General features: G+C 39.5%; 1 protein-coding gene and 1 non-coding gene across 2 annotated transcripts; both read right to left on the reverse strand.

Moving 5' to 3' along the window:
- Nucleotides 1-498: 498 nt before the first annotated feature.
- TRNAF-GAA (transfer RNA phenylalanine (anticodon GAA)) lies at nucleotides 499-571 on the reverse strand. The gene has a single exon. It is a non-coding gene; the product is annotated as a tRNA-Phe (tRNA).
- Nucleotides 572-5248: 4677 nt separating this feature from the next.
- On the reverse strand, nucleotides 5249-18841 carry TGDS (TDP-glucose 4,6-dehydratase). The gene is made up of 12 exons (XM_058825692.1): nucleotides 18590-18841; nucleotides 17100-17166; nucleotides 16636-16704; nucleotides 14911-15001; nucleotides 13822-13964; nucleotides 12227-12325; nucleotides 11312-11371; nucleotides 9677-9720; nucleotides 9248-9413; nucleotides 8630-8688; nucleotides 6612-6709; nucleotides 5249-6246 (listed from the first exon to the last, which is right to left on the reverse strand). Exons 1-12 carry the CDS (start codon nucleotides 18664-18666, stop codon nucleotides 6146-6148), a joined length of 1074 nt encoding a protein of 357 aa, XP_058681675.1. The 5' UTR covers nucleotides 18667-18841; the 3' UTR covers nucleotides 5249-6145.
- Nucleotides 18842-18860: the final 19 nt, after the last annotated feature.

An 18860-nucleotide genomic window follows, 5' to 3' on the forward strand; every position in this document is an offset into this window, starting at 1 on the left:
GTAGAGGCGTATATTATGCACTTTTCACACTTTCTGTGAAGTAAAATAGTTTCAGCCATCTATTGAGAGTAGAGGAGCAGCGAGGTCCGGGAAGTTTTGAGCTGCGCTACGGATTTTGGCAAGAAGCAACCTCTGATCGTTCTGTCTCTGTCCCCTTTCCCCCTCGGTCCCTTCCCTCCCGCTCGCCCCGCTCCTCACGCACAGTTTCACTTTCTCTTCTCTCGTCCCTGCCGCCCTGAGAAGGGCAGAGAGGGAGAGGGAATGAAGCTCGCTGCTTTCATTTCTTCCACCCTAAATAAAAAGCTTAAACTAAGAGGAGCTGAAAAGGGACGCGGGAAGGCAGGGCACTGCGTTCCGACGCTGTAGGAACGATCCCGCAGGGCAATTCCCAGGCGCTGCCCAAGCCCCGGGGCGCTCGGAGCCCCCGGGCCGGGCCGGCAGCAGCATCCGCCCGCCCGCCGCCTCCCGGGAGGGCGAGGGAAAGGAGGAAAAAGGTTCTGCCGAAACCCGGGATCGAACCAGGGACCTTTAGATCTTCAGTCTAACGCTCTCCCAACTGAGCTATTTCGGCCGCCGTGTTCCCCTTTTTGCGGTGGGATACCACTAATCTGTTCCTCCACACCCGTCACCCGGCGGCTCTCAGTTTATAGTCTAAATCGAGTGGTTGTTATTAGCCACAAACGAGTCAATGACGGGTCCCCGCAAACAAAATTATGCCACCAGCCAAAGACAACTCAGTAGTAACACAAAATTATGCAAATACAGACATCTATGCACAACACATGTACAGACATCTATGCACAACACACACATTAGAATGAAGGTGTTTTGGCAGCGGCTCCATGGATTATTGCGGCAGGTAACAGGAACTAGAACATTATGTAGGACTCAGGAGCATTAAATTGGCAGCATTTTACTTTCAGTTTTCAGGGATTTTATTTTAAAGCCTGACAAAATGCGTGCAGAGATGATGATGTCACAAAAAGACGTGAACAGGAAGGGCACCTGCACCTTCTTGTGTCCACTGGAGAAGCTCCCTGTGTCCACATAAATCACAAATCCTGACTAAGTAGTGTAAGAAGAAAAAATAGTTCACATGCACATTGTTGATTAGGCATTGATTTCAACAGGCAACTGGTAGCACACTCCTGTGGCTACAGGGAAAAGGTGGAGGATGCATCAGAGTGCCCATGTTAGTGCCTGTGGTGGGCACTGACATCTTAAATTTGAGCTGATTTGCACAGCCCATGGTCTAGGAAAAGCCACCTGTGAGGGCATATCCTACTCACACTTCCTGCACACTGTGAGGGGAGAGAGGCTGCCTTGCAAAATTGTCCACTGCTGCTCCCTCCTGTTAGTAAAAACACCAAGACTCTCTTCCATAGTACTAGAGGAATTTAACAAATCCCTCCTTTTTCAAGGGGGGAAGAAGCAGCCTCAGCCCAAGCCAGCCATGTGAATATTTGGTAACATAAATCCCCCTGTTTCCTTTTATTTTCAGAGTGTATTTTTCCTCAGATTGTCCCACATTTGTGGGTTCTTCAGGAGCTGATACGTTTCCAGGAGTCAAATACCTGTTTTCAGAAGTACAAAGGCTGAGGATTGAGCCAGCAGTTTAGTGACTGAAAACAAAAACTCTTCACAAATAAATTCAGTTGGGGAGAGGTTAAAAAAATCCACCCACACTTGTGCTTAAGAGGTGTGTGAACAACATACTGATACAAAATCTCATCTTCTCATGATTTCCCATTGCCACTGGCAATGATTGTTTTGCAGAGAAATGATGAACATAATCCCTTTACAAGACTGTCTCCTACTGATGCAGCTAACACAATCTGTGATCTCTGGTGCAGATAAACTCCAAATGTGTCACGGCATGCACAGAAGTCAAAGCACTATTGACTTAAGAGTTTTCATACATTACCACAACAATCAGAGCTACTAGGGAGTAATGGGTTATTCTGATTCTTATTTTTAGAAATCTCTGTTTTGCCAGGTGAAATGGAAGTGACAATGGGAATAAAACGAAAAACTAAAGGTAATGCAAAACAAAATTAAATAAAAGAGAAGGACAATTCAGTCTCAGACATAGCATATTTAATACAAGAGTCAGCTTTTCCCCTAACAGAATTTGGTGAGGGGTTTTGTATTAAAAGTTCCTCCTTGTGTAGAAAGATATTTGCAGTTTGTGCCTGTCTAATGGGCATAAGAACACACTTTCAGCAAAATGGAGCATTCTGAGTCAAAAAAAACCCACAAACCAACAAAAAAACCCCCCACATTTTTCACCCACAGTCTTTCTCTACATCAAAGAAAGTAGAGGGTGGACAACAAAAGGTATTTACTAGTCCATCATTTTAGGAGAGTGCAAACAAGCCTAAACCACAGCTGACACCCCTTAATGCAAGCAGCACACAAATTTAAGCAAGTGCTGAGGTCAGACCAGAGAAAGCCTTGGAGAAAGAGCTCTCTTTGTTGCATAAAGTGGAGCTGATACACACACACCACAAATGCCCCACAGGCCACAGCTGGCAGGGTGAGCTGTGGCTGCCCCATCCCTGGCAGTGCTCAAGGCCAGGTTGGACAGGGCTCTGTGTCCCTGCACATGGCAGGGGGCTTGAACTGGGTGATCTTCAAGGTCCTTTCCTGGCTGAATCACTCTGATTCTGTGAGTGCAGACGGCCCTGCCTCAGCTGCCCACTTCAGTGTCTTCCTGTTGTATTTTCTGAGACCCCCGTGGCAGGAAGGAATGATGAATCTGATTCCATGTTCTCAGAAGGCTAATTTATTATTTTATGATACTATATTACATTAAAGAATACTATACTAAACTATACTAAAGAATACAGAAAGGATGCAGACAGAAGGCTAGAAAGATACTAATGAATCTCCTGACTCTCTCTCGAGTCTGACACAGCTTGGCCCCAATTGGCCAATGGGTGAAAACACTCACACCAGAAACCAATGAAACAACCACCTGCTGGTAAACAATCTCCAAACACATTCCAAAGCAGCAAAACACAGCAGAAGCAAATCAGATAATTATTATAATGATTGTTTTCATTTTTCTCTGAGGCTTCTTAGCTTCCCAGGAGCAAGATCCTGGGCAAAGAGATTTTTCCAGAAAATATGACAGTGATATCTTCCAAATCCTTTCACTTGCTGCTGGCAAGGGATGCATTGAATGGCAGCTGTGGCACACCAAGACAGTGAGGTGCAATCTTGGTTTTCCCCAATGCACAAGGGATTTCAGGAGCTGCTTCCCAAATATCTGATCCAATTCAGAACAGTAATCCCAAAAAGAGATGCAAACCACCCAAGTTCCTGATAGAACCTGAATCCAAACCTCTGCCCAAGTCCAGCCCTTCCCCCTTAGAAAGTTTTAGCAGTTAAGTGACATACACATTTACTCCATTTTTCTTACTGGTGTAGCCTCACTTTGCTCTGACACAAGCTTGAAAGAGTAGACTGAAAGGTTACAGTGTTCATAGTATTTTACATCACTACCTCTGCCTTCTGCAGAAATGCTTCCCTGCAAAATCAGTGAGAAACAAAACCTGAAAGCATCACACTTCTCCACACTGACAGTTCGCTAGTTGATCCTTTGTCCTTTTCTTCCTACAGAAGCCAGAAGGCTAATGGCAAGATAAGCTGTTTTCTACAACAGAAAATCCTTTTCCTTGTGAAAGAAATGCTCCTACCAGATCACTCAGCTGCAAAGAAAATCTGCTGTACATCAAAGTAGCTCAAAGCAAAAGCCTCCTACATTTCTTAAATACATACATTTCAATACTTTAAAATGTGCATTTATTTATATGTATACAAGTAATAACACTAAGACAAAAATCTCAAACACTTGGATGAATTAAATCTTCAAAAACATTTAAATAAACTATAACAGCTGTCACTAAAAAATTAATAGATCCTATTGAAAATCCACCCCAGGTAATACAACTTTTTTGGATAATCATACAAATATCAATGCTTGCATCTTCAGCATCTATACATTAAGAACAACTTTCAAAAGTTCTGTTCAATAAACTAATCACTCCCTACTGCTTCCTTCTGTGTATTTCTGATAGCACCGTTTTTAGTGTTCCAAGATACTGTAGCTATTTTCAAAGGTTTAAAATATTTTTAAACTAAGGTTTATACATGTTTAAAATAGTAAGATTTTAGTTATCTGTAATCTCTATTCTTAATAACAGAGTACTGGCAATACAGCCAGTATTCCAGTATAAGGAGATGTGAAAGACTCATATTTTCATACAACCCACTCAAAGCAGCTGTCACAGCAATGACAAATACAGCTAAGACAGATCTTTCCAGCACTTTATCTATTTCTGGTACTGACTTGTACAAAATACAGAACTGTAAGATGGATATTGTAAGGAAGGATGCACTTTGTAAGGAATCAAGAAAAGTACAAAAATTAAGGAAATCTTTGAATTTAGTCAGCAGTGTGCATTTTGACAATGACATTTCAGTGATTCATCCATAGAAGCACATCTGGTAAGCCAAATATGCAACAGATCATTACATATGAAATCCTGTAACTTCTACCTGTCCCAAATGGAGGCTTTTACTTCCAAATCAAGCATCAGTAACTGCCACACAATTCTACTATCATTATCCCACCGTGTCACAGTAAACTCACCTTCAATAACAGGCCCCTAGACCCTAAAACCCATACTTGGCACTGCAGTAAGCCTAGAAACTTCCTGGTTAGCCTTCTTTCAGAGTGACTCCTGCCAGCCACAAGTGGCACTTTACCAACAGCACCGTGCAGCACAAGATGTGTGATGAAGTTGGGAACACTTGTGTTTCAGGAGCTATCTCCCAGTTTCTGAGGCCCTTTAGGAGTCACAGCTTTTTCTGAGTACCCACAGCATCCCAGTCCTGTGCCACCTGCAGCTCTGCCCAGGGGCCACACACGATCAGGGACTGGCCAATTACAGAAGCTGAAGTGACAAAACCGAGAACAGGGGTCCTTTTTATGTTTGCCAGATCACCCCAAAGACAAAAAAGTGAAGGTAATTTTTTCAGGATAGAGGAAGAGCTAAGAAATTTGTATTTTTTTTTTAAAACCCACCATGTACTTTTTCAGCATGTTCTTCTTAATTAAGAGAAACTAGTCACACCGTAATATTTATTATTAAATCAACTGTGAACAAGATTCATTGACAGATTTCTAGAATTACAGAGGTTTTTTCCAACTTTCATATTAAAACTCAAATACTGTTTTATCTTTAAAATCTTTATTATAGAAAAAATGCTGATACACTGCATTGATTAAGGTCTGCCAACCCACAATTCACAGAAAAAGAAGAGTTTTAAAAAATTTCCTCCATAAGCAGCCTTCATATCACAGGAAGTAAGATCATTGGAATGTTAACTGTGTTCCAGTATTTCAAGTTTGTTACAATTACAGCTAAGAAAAAGGAGTTAACATGTAATAGACAGTAATACAGTCAAAGGAGTACAAAGTTTAAGGAAATACTTCTGGAAATCTCAGCGAGAGCACCTACTACTTCTTGACATCATTCCCCCCCTTAAAGGGGCATTTAAAGTTATAGTGTAGGTAAGTGTAATCAGTCAACTACAAAAGCTAAAAGTGCACCAGCAGAGAAATGGACGGAACCATACAGGTGCTGTGTCCAGCTTTTGTCAATTTATAGTCTCAAAAAAATAGGTAATTTCTCCCCTTGATTAAAAATAAAACCCAATTCTTCGAAGTGACAAAAATTATATATATTACACTGTAAAAACAAACTAATACAGATGAATAATTCCAGTACTAAAACAAATTTAACTCCAAGTCTCAAAAGCTGCACAGTTAATTATTCTTAATAAGGCAGATTTTACTTCAGTACATTAATTTATAACATTATAAATATTCTTCACTCCATACAGTTTTTTAAAATCAATACTTAGTGAGGATAGAGTATTGCACCGAAAGCTGAAATTAAGAGGTTCAACCTATAAAGTGCTGAAACCATTCCAAAGCTGTGCCACACTGTGGTTCTTTACTCATCATGGTTCATGTATCTTGAATACATTAAGAGTCCAGTGTGGCCACTTGATTGCAGGCTTTGAAGAAAAGACCATATGAGGTAGAAGAAACTCCTTCAGGTTCTGTGCCAGGCTATGGACCACTGAGCTGGGCAAATGGGTCTGTCACAGGAAAGGGCTCCAAAGCTTTCTCTGAGTTTTTCCAGTTGTGGAAATTGTCTCTGTACCATTCAACTAATATGGGAAGAGTGTTGATGAGTCAAGCTGACCACAGATAACAGGGAAATCCAAATATTCCACAGATATAACAACATGCTAATTGTTCTTTATGGAAGACTTTAGCCCATAATATTACAAAAAATCTAGTTTAAACTTTGTACGTTCTTTATGCAAGACTTATTCTAGCACTAAAATGTGATTATCTTTTTTCTTTTATGTCATGCAAATTCACTATTTAGAAAGCACCCAATTTTATGTAAAATTCAAGTGTTACATTTAATCTCTTGAGCTTCTCATTAATTAAGCTATATATCCATTTCCCCCTTTTCCCTCTCCCTCCTCCCATCACGCCTACATCAGTGTAAAAGTCACAGTCTTACTTGTTTTCATTATTCCTTCTTTCCAAGGCACTTTGGGTCTCCAGCCTAAGTTGTGCATTTTTTCTGAACTCATTGGATATCTGAGGTCATTTGTAGGCCTGATGAAATATAAAATGCACACAGAAAACAATCTGATTATATTGCTTCCTTAATTAGACATGCAGTACCTCACACTGTCTTCCAAGGAATATTAGATATGCTTCAATTTTGAAAATTCCCACCAACATAAACAGGTTGCATTGCCTTCAAAAAATACGTGGCAGCTGAGTGCAGCTACAACAACACAATTCAGTTTGTACAGTCAGCTACTTGAAATTGACTAGAATAAATATTAATTAGTATTTTACTGGCACAAAAATGAACACAAAAATCACTGCCAACGCATTTGTGCAAATCGGTGCATTTGCAACACAGAGCCAGCATTTTCTAATATTAGCATTCATGTTTTTTATCCTGAAAACCCAGAAATTTACACATACTTCAGATTTAAAACACACAGGCTTCCAAAGGGGCATCATTACAGTGGCTCATTAACTACATCAACTTAGTAATACTGAATATGTAGAGTCCCAAGCTGCAAGATTCCACACAGAAAGATACATCTGATAATGAAGCATGGCAGAACTTTTCACTTCCATAGTCTGGCAGATAGGTAGCCCAGTCTAGCATCCTGCACTATTGGCACTGGCATATTGAATAGTCAAGGTACATGTGCAGGCACAAACCAAGCACTTATCACTGTTACTGTAACATGCTAATCTGAAGCAGAATTAATTTTTCCATAGCAAGTAACCCCCATGACCTTTAAGTCACTCATGAGAGAATTATATAGTAATATATTTGGTACATTAACAATTTTTGATAAGATCTCAACACTACTGAAACACATACTCCTACGTGGTTAGTTTTCCCAAGCCTATTTATGTTTAAACAGGACATGGTTCATACACACAAAAAAATATCTCAAAGTGAAATACACTGAGAACTCCTAAACACTCACATCATGTGAGCCAAAGGCAATTTGATCAGTCCTGTAATACATTGAGATAGGATTCTGAAGAACATTTCCTTTTAAAAACAAAAGCTAGCACATTTTTAAAGACACTTCAGTTGCCATGATAACAATCTAAATGAGATCAGAAAGTGAGAATTCTAAAGGCCATAATACTTAACTGCTATCAGTAGACACATCATTTCTAATCACTCTGGAGAGAGTGATATCTAAAGTAAGCAGAGATTCATTGTTGCTGCAGAAAAAAAATGGATATAAAAGAGCAGAGACAAACCAAGCCTGAAATTAAGGACAGAAACACACAGCAAAAGCATATCTATAAAAGCTACCCATTTTTCCACTGCCCTAACTTTGGTACCTTAGAGCTTTACATCTACTTTTGAGATAGCAGCTTCAGCTTAAGATAGAAATCTAAAGTTAACAACACTCCACAGGCACATATTTCTGCCTGTGGAGACTGAATCTTACTACAAAGTACATCTAAGTCTGAATTAGTCACATTCATGCCAAAATACTAAAGCTAGGCAACAGACGATGGTATTGATCTCACTCAGTGATGCTGAATAAAAAGTACACTGAATAAACTGTCCAAGCTACAGTGAAGGAAAGATTTAGTTGTTCTCTAAAACTTTTCCTCTTCCCAGAGCAGACTTCAGTAATGACAAGTATGAGAATGTTTGAAGACAGAGATTAGCATTACATGCTCCCCTTCAAGACATTCATTCTGACCTACAGATCCAAACAATAAATGAAAGTCCTGTTTTCTATAGAGAACCCTGATCATAGATATCAAATCCACTAGCAAAAAAAAAAAAAAAAAAAACCAACAAAAACAAAAACAAAAACTTAAGGAAGCAAAACAGCTCTTACTCCCTCAAAAGTGTTCCCTCCTTTAAAGCAGATACACTTCCACAAAAAAAAATTTTGGTTAAGAGTCTCAGAAAACCTGCAGGACAAAACTACCCTTCATGTGCAGCCCATCCTGCACATCCTCCACATTTCTCACCTGTCTTTGACATAATCCATCCAGCGTTCCATTTCAGACTCTGAACTGGTCTTCTTTATCTGTCAAGAAGAAAAACAAGTATCACTCCCATACATCTTGGGCTATCTAAACATATATTTAAAAATCAAGTTTTCTTCTTAACAAACTTAAATCTTATTTAAAACCTCCACCAAACAAAAAAATATAAACCACAAACAGAAACGGACTTTGGTATACTGAGTCTTCAAACCACCAAAATTATCAAAATTATCTAGAACTTCTCCAACCTATCTCCTTCATCCAGAGCACTGCCAGACCATCATAATCAAACTGTTAGATTTTAATAGTGCCACATTCTCAGACTAAAATTAAAGCAGTCAGCATGGAAAAAAATGGTAATCATGATGCCAGCCAGGATATGTCCCAGTCAGGATAACTGACACAGCAGCCCAGCACAGGATAGCCCATACTGCAAACTTACACAGTCCAGCTGCCACAGAAAAGGCAGCACATCATTCTGCTGCAAGGATCTTCCAACAGCCACAAATCTAAGCTCCTTCAGAGCTACAGAAGGTCTGTGTAATTACTTATATGTGCAATGAAAACCAGTAAAGAAAAGCATCAGAACTCTTTACTCACTAAATGAATTAGCTCCTTAGCAAGCTGGGCAATGGACATCTCAAAGTTAGTTCCAATGTTATAAATTTCACCTGGTTTCCCCTCCTTCAGGACAGTAAGGAATGCTTCTACTACATCAGCTGCATACAGGAAATTCCTTCTCTGAAGTCCAGAACCATGAATACAGCTTAAGACAAGAAAAAGACAAAAAAAGTATTTTAGTTCTCAAATAGACACATTCCATTTACTGGACTGTTTCTAGCTGTTAGATGGGTGCCTGAAGGTACCTTAAGTAGCTGACATGCAAACAATCCTTTACTTTAAGGAAATTCTGTTATTAAGTGATTCAGAACTTTGTTATGTAATTATCATTTTACAAACAAGCACATATTCATAACTGCAATTACAGTTTTATAACAGAAATGCTACCAAAAAATGTGAGTTACCTACCATTTTCTGTTCTGTTGCAACAAAGATATAAACTTTGGAATAACCTAAGGAATTAAACAACAACAACAAAATAATTACTCCACTATTTTAGAAGCTGTTATTCTACAAAGAATAAGGAACTTCAATGGTTATGAAGCATTAAGTATTTTAATAAGATCCTTTAAATACTTTTAAGTTTTATTAAATTTAATGAAAGAATATATCAAGCCTAGAAACTGCAAGGATTTTGGTTTGTACGAGTACATGTCTTTACTGTATTGTAAGCCTTATCTTTCTGGTTGTTACAAATGTAACAATTTTTCAAAAATAAAAGAAGTTTCCATTACTTTTGCACATGGCAGTGAATCACAATCTAACTAGAAATAATATTATCAACAGTTCAGAACAAGGTTTAAACATCTAACAAATTTCAGTAATTCTAGAAACAAAAAGTTGTAAAAGTAGTTAAATGTGGAAGAGAATCAACAGAGAATTTTAAGATTACACAGATAAACACGGATCCAGTGACAGTGTGCTCACTGCACAAAGATTTACATTATGTTCATCTAAAAGCTTAGATCCATTCATAATGCCCCAGATACTTCAGAACAGTTACCCCCACTATTAAAGTCCTTAAACTGAAGCCACCAGAAAACTACTCAAATTACTTAAATTTAACTTCCTGCTCTAAAGACAGGAGCAAAATACTAGATAAAAGGTTCATGTAGCCTAGTGCTGTGTTTTTAGCAGTAACTACAATTTGCTATGCAAAGAAGAATAAAAGTAAGTCAAAAGCCAGCAAATACATCCCCTAATATACCCCCAACAATCATGCAACCTGTAGCAAGACACAGATCAATGAAAAATGTACTGTAAAAGCCATTCTTATCCACCTGCAATGTATGTGAAAATAAATGTATTTGCAAAAAAAAAAAAAAAACACAAAAGGTAAAAAGCAATTTAAAAACAGCTCCATAGAACTGTAAAACATAGCTACATTTTCCACCAGTTCCAAACTCCAAAGAGTACTTGTGATGATTACTTTCATTTCAACAGTGTATTTCCATTCACTAACCAAGCAGATTCAGGTACTGACTTAAAAAGGCAACTCCTTCTCACAAATAACTGTTTTAAATAGTCACCTTGCAAGGTCTGTATAAACACAGGCAAAAACAAGTCACTTCACACTACTTCTCACTTTATATATGAATGCTATAGCTCCATCTTACTTATTTTCTGTGCAGGCTGGAACATCCCTTTCTATACCAGACATTGAATTCTCAGTTTACTTTTTGAAATGTTTCCCTTAGTTCTTGAACACTCACAATTACAAAACATGACGTGAGTTAATGTAATTTGTAGGGGAACTCTGTCAAAATATCCTTCGAAAAATAGAAAAATTAGAAAACAAAGTTGCTGTCATAAAATTCATTTAAACTATAAGTCTCTAGTTGAAGTTAGACCAAAAAATATGTGTTCAGGCTAAGACACATTAGTGCACGCTCAAAATATATAATCACATTAATTGCAAGAGTGCTCTTTTCAAAGCACTCTTCCACACACTTTTTCATCCCATGCACATGAGAAAAAAGTAACACCACTGCAACCCTGATTTCTGGTCCAGTGAAGCTCAGAGTAAAGCACAGTTTAACTTACCTTTTCTGGATACTGATGTGGTCCATAAACATTACTGCTCCGTGTGATGACAACTGGGAACTGGAGAGCATTAAACATACAGGTGATTACATAAGAAAGCATACACCAGTACAAATCTGTACCTTCCTGCTGATCAATAAACAAACCAACATATGCACAGTGCTAGTACAAAAATCTGCAAGCCCTTACAAACGTTACTGAATTAAGCTCTCTGTATTTTTGTCAAAGAGGCAAAGGCCTCCAGCCTTCTCAGCCTGTCAGGAGCACCACCAGGGACAAATGTTTGAAATCTCTCTAGCTCTGGAAGCACCTCAGGACATTGATATGTGTTTCTGATTGACTGAAGACTGGCTTACTCCTACTTATGCCAATATGTTTCACAGGTCATTAACATCCTATTCTTGTTCACTTTATAGCAAAAACATCATATATCAAGAACAGAAGTCTAAAGTATCCAAAATATGGATAAATGTGTTTGCTTAAACAAATCTGACTAGCAGGGATTTTTCCTGGTTTTTTTTTTTTTTTTGCTTTAACCATAAGCCTAGTCTTGATGCAATTTGAATTACGCATGTTCTACTTCTGTGTAATACTTTTGTATTCCTGCAAGCTTAGCACGGATTTTTAAAATTCCTAATGTTCTCTTCGACCATTTTATCAAAGCACATTTTTAGATATTACAGTTCAGATTTAAAAAACAAAACTTAAAAACATTTGATCTGTCCCCACTGTCTTGCTAGTGTATCTTCATAACTTATTGAGGGAGATTCTCTAACACATCCAAACTACAAGACTACCAATAAGGAAAGAGGTGGCACTGTGAGGACTGTACTGATTTTTCTTTTATACTCTTACATACAAAATACAGACACTAAATTACAGGCTTTAGAGTTTTTGAAGCTTCCATGGACTTACTTGGTACCTTTCCCAGTAAGACTGAACAAAACACTCTGCAGCTGCTTTAGAGGAGGCATAGGGATTGGTTGGTCGTTTTGGTGAGGATTCATCAAATTCCTACAATGAAAAGAAAAATTTGCATTGCTCAATTTCTTTTGCCCAGATAAGCCTTAAAGTTACAAAAGAAATAAAAATCCATAAATATCCAAGCATATCAGCCTAACAAAGTCCCCTTACACCAGAAGACCATAACAAAAGACAGAATATTTACTGAACTTAGGAGACAGACAAAGTACCAGCAGTAATATTTTTATACTTGTAACAGAGTTACCTCACAGCAGCAGGTCCTCAGATTTTTATCTTATTAAATAATTACTGTTGCTAGAGAGGCTTAATATTTTTCAGGTTCATATTGCCTCAGAGAGCAATTAGGCCCCCATTAGCAAATTCACCTTTCAGCCCTAAATAAAAGGGGTCTTTTCTTAAATTTTTTTGTAACTTTATTTCTGTAAAAAATGTAGAATTGCAACCCAAAAGCTTCCAAAGCAAGGCTTCAACAATTCTGAGCAGTTCCAGAACAGGTATCTTCCAGACTATCCTGACACTTTAATCTACTTCTCACTTGAAGAGAGAAAAAACAAACCCAAAGAAGGAGGATACTACCCAAGGTGTGATTGGTAACAATCACCTTAACATGATTAAAACACTCACTGTTCTTGTCCAACCTTTGCCTCTGAAATTATATGGCCTTCCTCCCCTCAAAAAAAAACTCTACAAGAACTTCTAGTGTGACTCACAAAGAGAAGAAAAAAAGAGATTAAAGTTCTCTTTTCAATGCCCAGAGACAGAAAAATTTCACTTGAAGATATCAGCCAAGCCACAGGTCTACACACAAGAAAATATCATCCTTAGGTATCACAAAAGCCTACAGATGGAAGCTGTGTTGAAGGAACTGATAAAGACACTGTGATAATAAGAAAGTGCATAGAACTCTTCTGATGTACATTAATATTTCCAGGGACTATGGCAAAAGGCTCCTTGACTTTATTTATGCCTTTAAAAAGATGAACATGCATAATTTGCCTTTTTACTGAGCTAAATTATATTTCCTGAATTAAGGTCAGGTATAAATTCTCAAAAATCAAAGATGTGCACATAACAACAAGAAACATCTGAATATTTATTACAGTAATAGAGGAATTGTTTTCTATTTGAACTGTCACTGCCTACACCTCTGTTAATATCTTAGCTAGAATATAAAGCAGTTCCCCACCTGTTAAGCTGTGCACATTACTGAAGTCTCATGAATGCTCCAGGACAAAACCTGTACAATACACTCCTCTGATACTATCTCTGAGTAGTGACACCATTCATGACCCAAATCTCACAATAAACACTCAACATAAAACAAGCTATGAAAAAAACAAAAAAAACAAAACCAAAAACACAAAAAAAACCAAAAACAGGACAATTTTGATACCCAGCTTTCTAGAAGCTACCAGTGCTTACTTAAAGTCAAACATTTACAGAGGCCAAGGAAAGTTAGACTCAACTTTGTTTTCACTATTAAAAGCAGGTAAACTAGAAAAATCCTCATGTATTTTCAAACTCACCTCATCAGTGCTACCTCCATATACTTCATCTGTACTAACATAGACAAATTTCTCCACATTGGCTTCATGTGCAGCAGCAACCAGCACGTTGGTGCCATAAACATTCACGTAGGTGAATTCCAGGGCATGCCAAAATGAAAGATCTACATTAAAAAATACAGACAATTCTGATTAAATTTACAAGACAAGGGCTGTAAATTAAATTTAGCAAGACAGGGCTATAGGTTCCACTTGAAGGCTGCAATATAGACCTGTCAGTCAGCAAGGTCCTTATTAAATGAAGGCACCTCCTGTACTTACTTGAAGACAAAAATCCTTGTTCTCAACAAGAGGCTGGAATCATGGATTTTTTAAATCTAAAATAGCATTGGCTAAGTAGAGTAAGAAAAGTGTCATTCAAAGACAGCTGCAAGATGCAGTAATATGACCAATGACTAATAACTCATCAGCAGCTGCTTTGATTCTCACAACTGTTCCCTGACCTAATGACTTTGTGCCTAACAAATCTGACAATTTCAAGAAGTATTTTCCTGGAGAATTGTTGAGGATTTCTTCTCATGATGGATGGAGTATGGTGGGGATTGTTCTTACTAACAGTGATACTGAAAAGCAGCCACCTGAAATATGCACTTTATAATTCATTCTCTCTTTTTAGCATGGAGACAAGATTCCAGTGGGATTTATACCTAATCCTTCAGCTTTCACACTGTTTCTTCATGTGACATAGGAGCCAATTAAGTAAAAACTTCAAACTATGTACAAAGCCCCTCTCCACTGTCTTTATGACTCCCTCAGTACACTGTCAGCAACATGTCAGTCTAGACAGAATTTAAAAAGGTAATGCAGACAAAAAGGTACATTACCATTGATGTGCAATGAAAACAAGACAACAGTTAGATTAAGAACTTTTTGAATCAAGGCTGTGAATCCCTCTGAGTTAAAAAGGACACCAGATGCTCAGTCATGTGATTTGTAGACACAAACTGGATCCTTGATTTATATGAAGGGAAAAGACAAAAGGTATACTGGCATATATTTAGAGCAGGTATAGCCATGGAAAACAATACCAAAACATGCAGCAATGCTCACCTACATGTGTTTGGGCTGCAAAATGAAGCACTATATCTATTTTCTCAGTTTCAAAGAGCTGCTTTATAAAATCAGGTTCACAAATATCCCCCTAAACAGGAACGAAAAAAAAAGGCAAATTAATTTGATAGAAAATAGTCAGCTTCCCTTTATACCAAGTGTCACATAAGAAACCATTACAAAGGGAACACAGGATACAAACAGCACCATCAACTGAGTTCTGGGCCACTTATCAATGCCATGTCTAAAATAAGACCATACATAAAATTTCACCCATTTTTTAAAAAATCCTAAATGAAACTTATTTCAGAATTTATATTACTATTAACATTAGAAATAGCAATGTGTCAAAAATACACACAACAAAAGTACAGTGTGGAGCTCCAACACTGAGGCTGAAATTCCAAGTTCCCAGAGCAAGTAAGAGTTCCTAGTCTGGCAAGCTGGCAGGGACATCTAGTGGTACTGCAAAAGGAGAAGCAGATTCCCACTAAGGGGGATTAGATTATGTCTTGCAAGGGCTTTGCTGTTTGCTGTTTATTTGGGTGATTGATTTTTTAATTGCGATATTTTTTAAGAGACATTATTTTGAACTAAATGGCTAGTTACTGAATTGTTTTTAAATTAAATTCAAGCTTAGTACATGTATGCTGAACAGCAACAGAAATTGTGATTAAAACATATCTTTTATACAGTCTCTGAGGCAAATTTTCTAAACTTACTGTTCTACTTTCCAAAACAGACTTCCTTTCTACAGTACCACTAGAGAATACATCCTTCCTTCTGTCTCCTAAGGTCAGGTTCAATGTTACAGTTCTAATTATAAGGGTTGCACATTACAAATTATCTTTTCCAGCACATTTTCTCCTGTCAGTGTAAACTGCTTGGTTGCATACTGGATGTTAAGCTGTGATCAACTGTCCCTAAAAGCCAAAACCAGAAACAAACAACCCAAACCACAAAAAAAAAAAAAAAAAGCAACACAGTGAAAAGTTGGAATTATTTATATTGATGTAAGTTTTGTGACAAGAGATTCCTACAGTTGTTCAAAAGTAGTATAGCCACATCATTCCTAGTTACTGCCCCCCTGCTTCACACAGGGATCTGCTGTTTAAAGGATATCTTGTAGAACTCCATGCTCTCCCCAGCAATTAAATGTTAATATCTACTCAGGTAACAAGGCTTTTATGCTGCATTCATACATTTCATATTGCTGGAAACAATCAAAGACCTTAGGAAAATAACCAAAAAGCCACTTTGGTCATGTTGAAACTGCATGTCTACATAGAGGCTGTGCCTTTCCTCTCATGCAACTTTTATCCCAAAAGCTCAGATATAATCCCATACTGAAACAAAGAGGTGGTGCACAAAAACATAAACAGCCACGGGCGTCACCAACAGCTCAGGGCAAGTTCGGCCTCACCTGAATCTAAGGAAAAAGGCAAGTTGACATCTACTACATCTGAGAAAGGTGCTGTTTCAGCAAACTGAGCTATAAGCGTTTCTCAGATGTCCTGCAACCTTGGGCAGACCCCAAGACAGAGAGATGAGCATCAGCACTGCCTGTTGTAGGCAGGAGGAACCTCAGCACACAAGCCCAGCAAACCCCAATATTGATCTGAACAATAAATCAAAATCCATCTCCTGTCTGAAGACAAAACTGTGGAAGCAGTACACCAGAAATCTGTAAAAAGTCACTTTTTGTGGAAGGGAAGGCTCTATCACCTGGATAAACTTGTAGTTTTCCTTCCCCGAGACAGTTTCAAGATTCTTCAAGCTTGCACAGTAGTCGAGCTAAAGAGAAATACCACACAACATCAGTGAGTGGACTTCATGGAAGCAAAAAGGCTACTCAAACCTAACCTAACCACTGGAAAGTCTAAGAATAAAGTAAAAACTTATTTAAAAAAAATCTACTTCACAAGCAGATGTGAAGCTTTAAAAGCACAAATCTCCAAAAGATATCCTAACTGCAAAAATTCTTAAACAGATGCTTAGAGCTTGAAAAGTTTTGTTCTTTGTCTGAACACTAGTTGACTTTTTTTTTTTTTTTGCACAGGAACAAATGGAAAATCAAACAAAAATTAGTAACTAACAATAAGCCATATACATTTCAACATATTATAAACTGCATTATGAATTACTTAAAACAGTTATCCATATCAAGAAAGAAAACAAGGTATTATTACCTTATCTAGATTTATAATCAGATAGTTTGGATAGTTTTTCACAAGAGAGACGACCACATGTGAAGCACTGCAGGACAGAAGAAAAACATATTTTACAATTATATACTTGGCTTTAAGGTAATGAAGAGATGACAAATTCCAAATAAATTCAGCAATATCAAAAGTTTTGGGGGAAGAAGAGGATATATTCAAGACAAATGGAAGAAAAATTCAAAGATATTTTAACACATCAATATTATTCTAATATATATTCTATACATTATCCTAATTTTCTATATGTAAGGTTAAGAAACTAAAAATCAGAACAAAAGTTCATCCTATAATGAAAGAAATCAGCACTGCCCACAGTCACATAAAAAAAACCAAAAAAACCTGTCATAGGCTATATTCAGTTGCCACTGTAAAATATTTTTGCAATCTAAAGCTTATATATCGGGTATCAGGGAGAACCAAGCAGTCAGCACTCCTAACCCACGACAGTGACTGCCATCACTCACGTCTCTGACACTGCTGCTAGGTGCGACAACCAGGTGGCACTGCCCCTTTGGCACGGTCTTGTGCACATGAAACTCATTCTGAGAGTTCAGGTTAGTTCAGCGTTATTCACATACAGAAATTTAACCCTCTCACAGCTTCCACACACGGAGGGGCTCAAGCTTAATTCGGGCCAGAGCCTTCTCTGACTCGAACTGAGCCCGCAGCACTGGGGGTTGATACGGGAAACAGCAGCTGGCTCGAAGCCCTGCCACCTTTAACCCAAAGAAGCCATTGGGCTGGAAAAGACCCGAGATCACCGAGTCCAACTTACGACCAAACACAAGGATTAACCCCTTGTTAACCAGACCACGGCATTAAGGCCCATGTCCAATCGTTTCCTGAACACCTGCAGGAACAGTGACTCCTGACCTCCCTGGGCAGCCCATTCCAATATCTAATCATCTTTTCTATGAATAAATTCTTTCTGGCGTCCACCCTAAACCTCTGCAGGCGCAGCTCAGACTGTGTACTCTCGTCCTGTCATTTGCTGCCTAGGACATGAGGCTCAACCCCACCTAGCTACAGCCTTCTTTCAGGGAGCTGAAGAGACGATAAGGTTGTTTCGCCTGAGGCTCCAGGCAGAACAAGCCCAGCTCCCTCAGCCGCTCCTCACAAGGTTTGTGCTCCAGGCCCTTCTCCGGCAGCTCCGCTGCCTTCCTCTGGGCAACCGAGGCCGAGCACGCACTGCCAGCGCCGGGCGGTCCCTCCATCTCCTGGCCGGCCGCAGGGAAGGCGGGCGGGGCTCCCAGCTCGCCCCCCGGCATTCACCACCTCCGAACCCAGACACGGGCGAGCCACCAGCGGCCCCTGAGTGAGCGCGGCCCGAGCCAGCGGCGCCGAGGAACCGGCCCGGGATGGACAAAGGGCGGCAGCACCCCGGCCCGCCAGGTCTCACCCGCGCCCCCGGACAGGAGGCCGGCGGCCCCCCGCTCCGGCCCCGCGGGCTCACTCACATGAAGCCGGCGCCGCCCGTCACCAGGACCCGCTTCTCGAACGGCGGCGGCGCCGCGGGGCCCGCCCGCCCCGACATCGTCCGCGCTTTACGGCAGCGGCCCCTCGCTCCCTGTCCCCCACGGCTGCGCGTCAGTGGCACGGGCCCGGGGGCTTCACGGGCAGAGCCGCAGCGCCTGCAAGAGGCTCACTGAAAGATCGCCTTCCTCGCTCCCCGCGCGGCCCCAAGAGCGGAGCTGTCACCGTCTCGGAGGCTACCGACAGCGGGGGCGG

The sequence above is a fragment of the Ammospiza caudacuta genome, chromosome 2, assembly GCF_027887145.1.
Source record: "Ammospiza caudacuta isolate bAmmCau1 chromosome 2, bAmmCau1.pri, whole genome shotgun sequence".
In the NCBI taxonomy this organism is placed as follows: Eukaryota; Metazoa; Chordata; class Aves; order Passeriformes; family Passerellidae; genus Ammospiza; species Ammospiza caudacuta.

Excerpts from the sequence above, each read along its gene's own strand:
- TGDS (XM_058825692.1), bottom strand. The coding sequence starts at position 18,666 with ATGTCGGGGCGGGCGGGCCCCGCGGCGCCGCCGCCGTTCGAGAAGCGG. Across the intron at positions 17,167-18,589 it reads ACGGGCGGCGCCGGCTTCAT|TGCTTCACATGTGGTCGTCT; the intron begins GTGAGTGAGCCC and ends TCTGTCCTGCAG. Across the intron at positions 15,002-16,635 it reads AAAACTACAAGTTTATCCAG|GGGGATATTTGTGAACCTGA; the intron begins GTGATAGAGCCT and ends GTTCCTGTTTAG.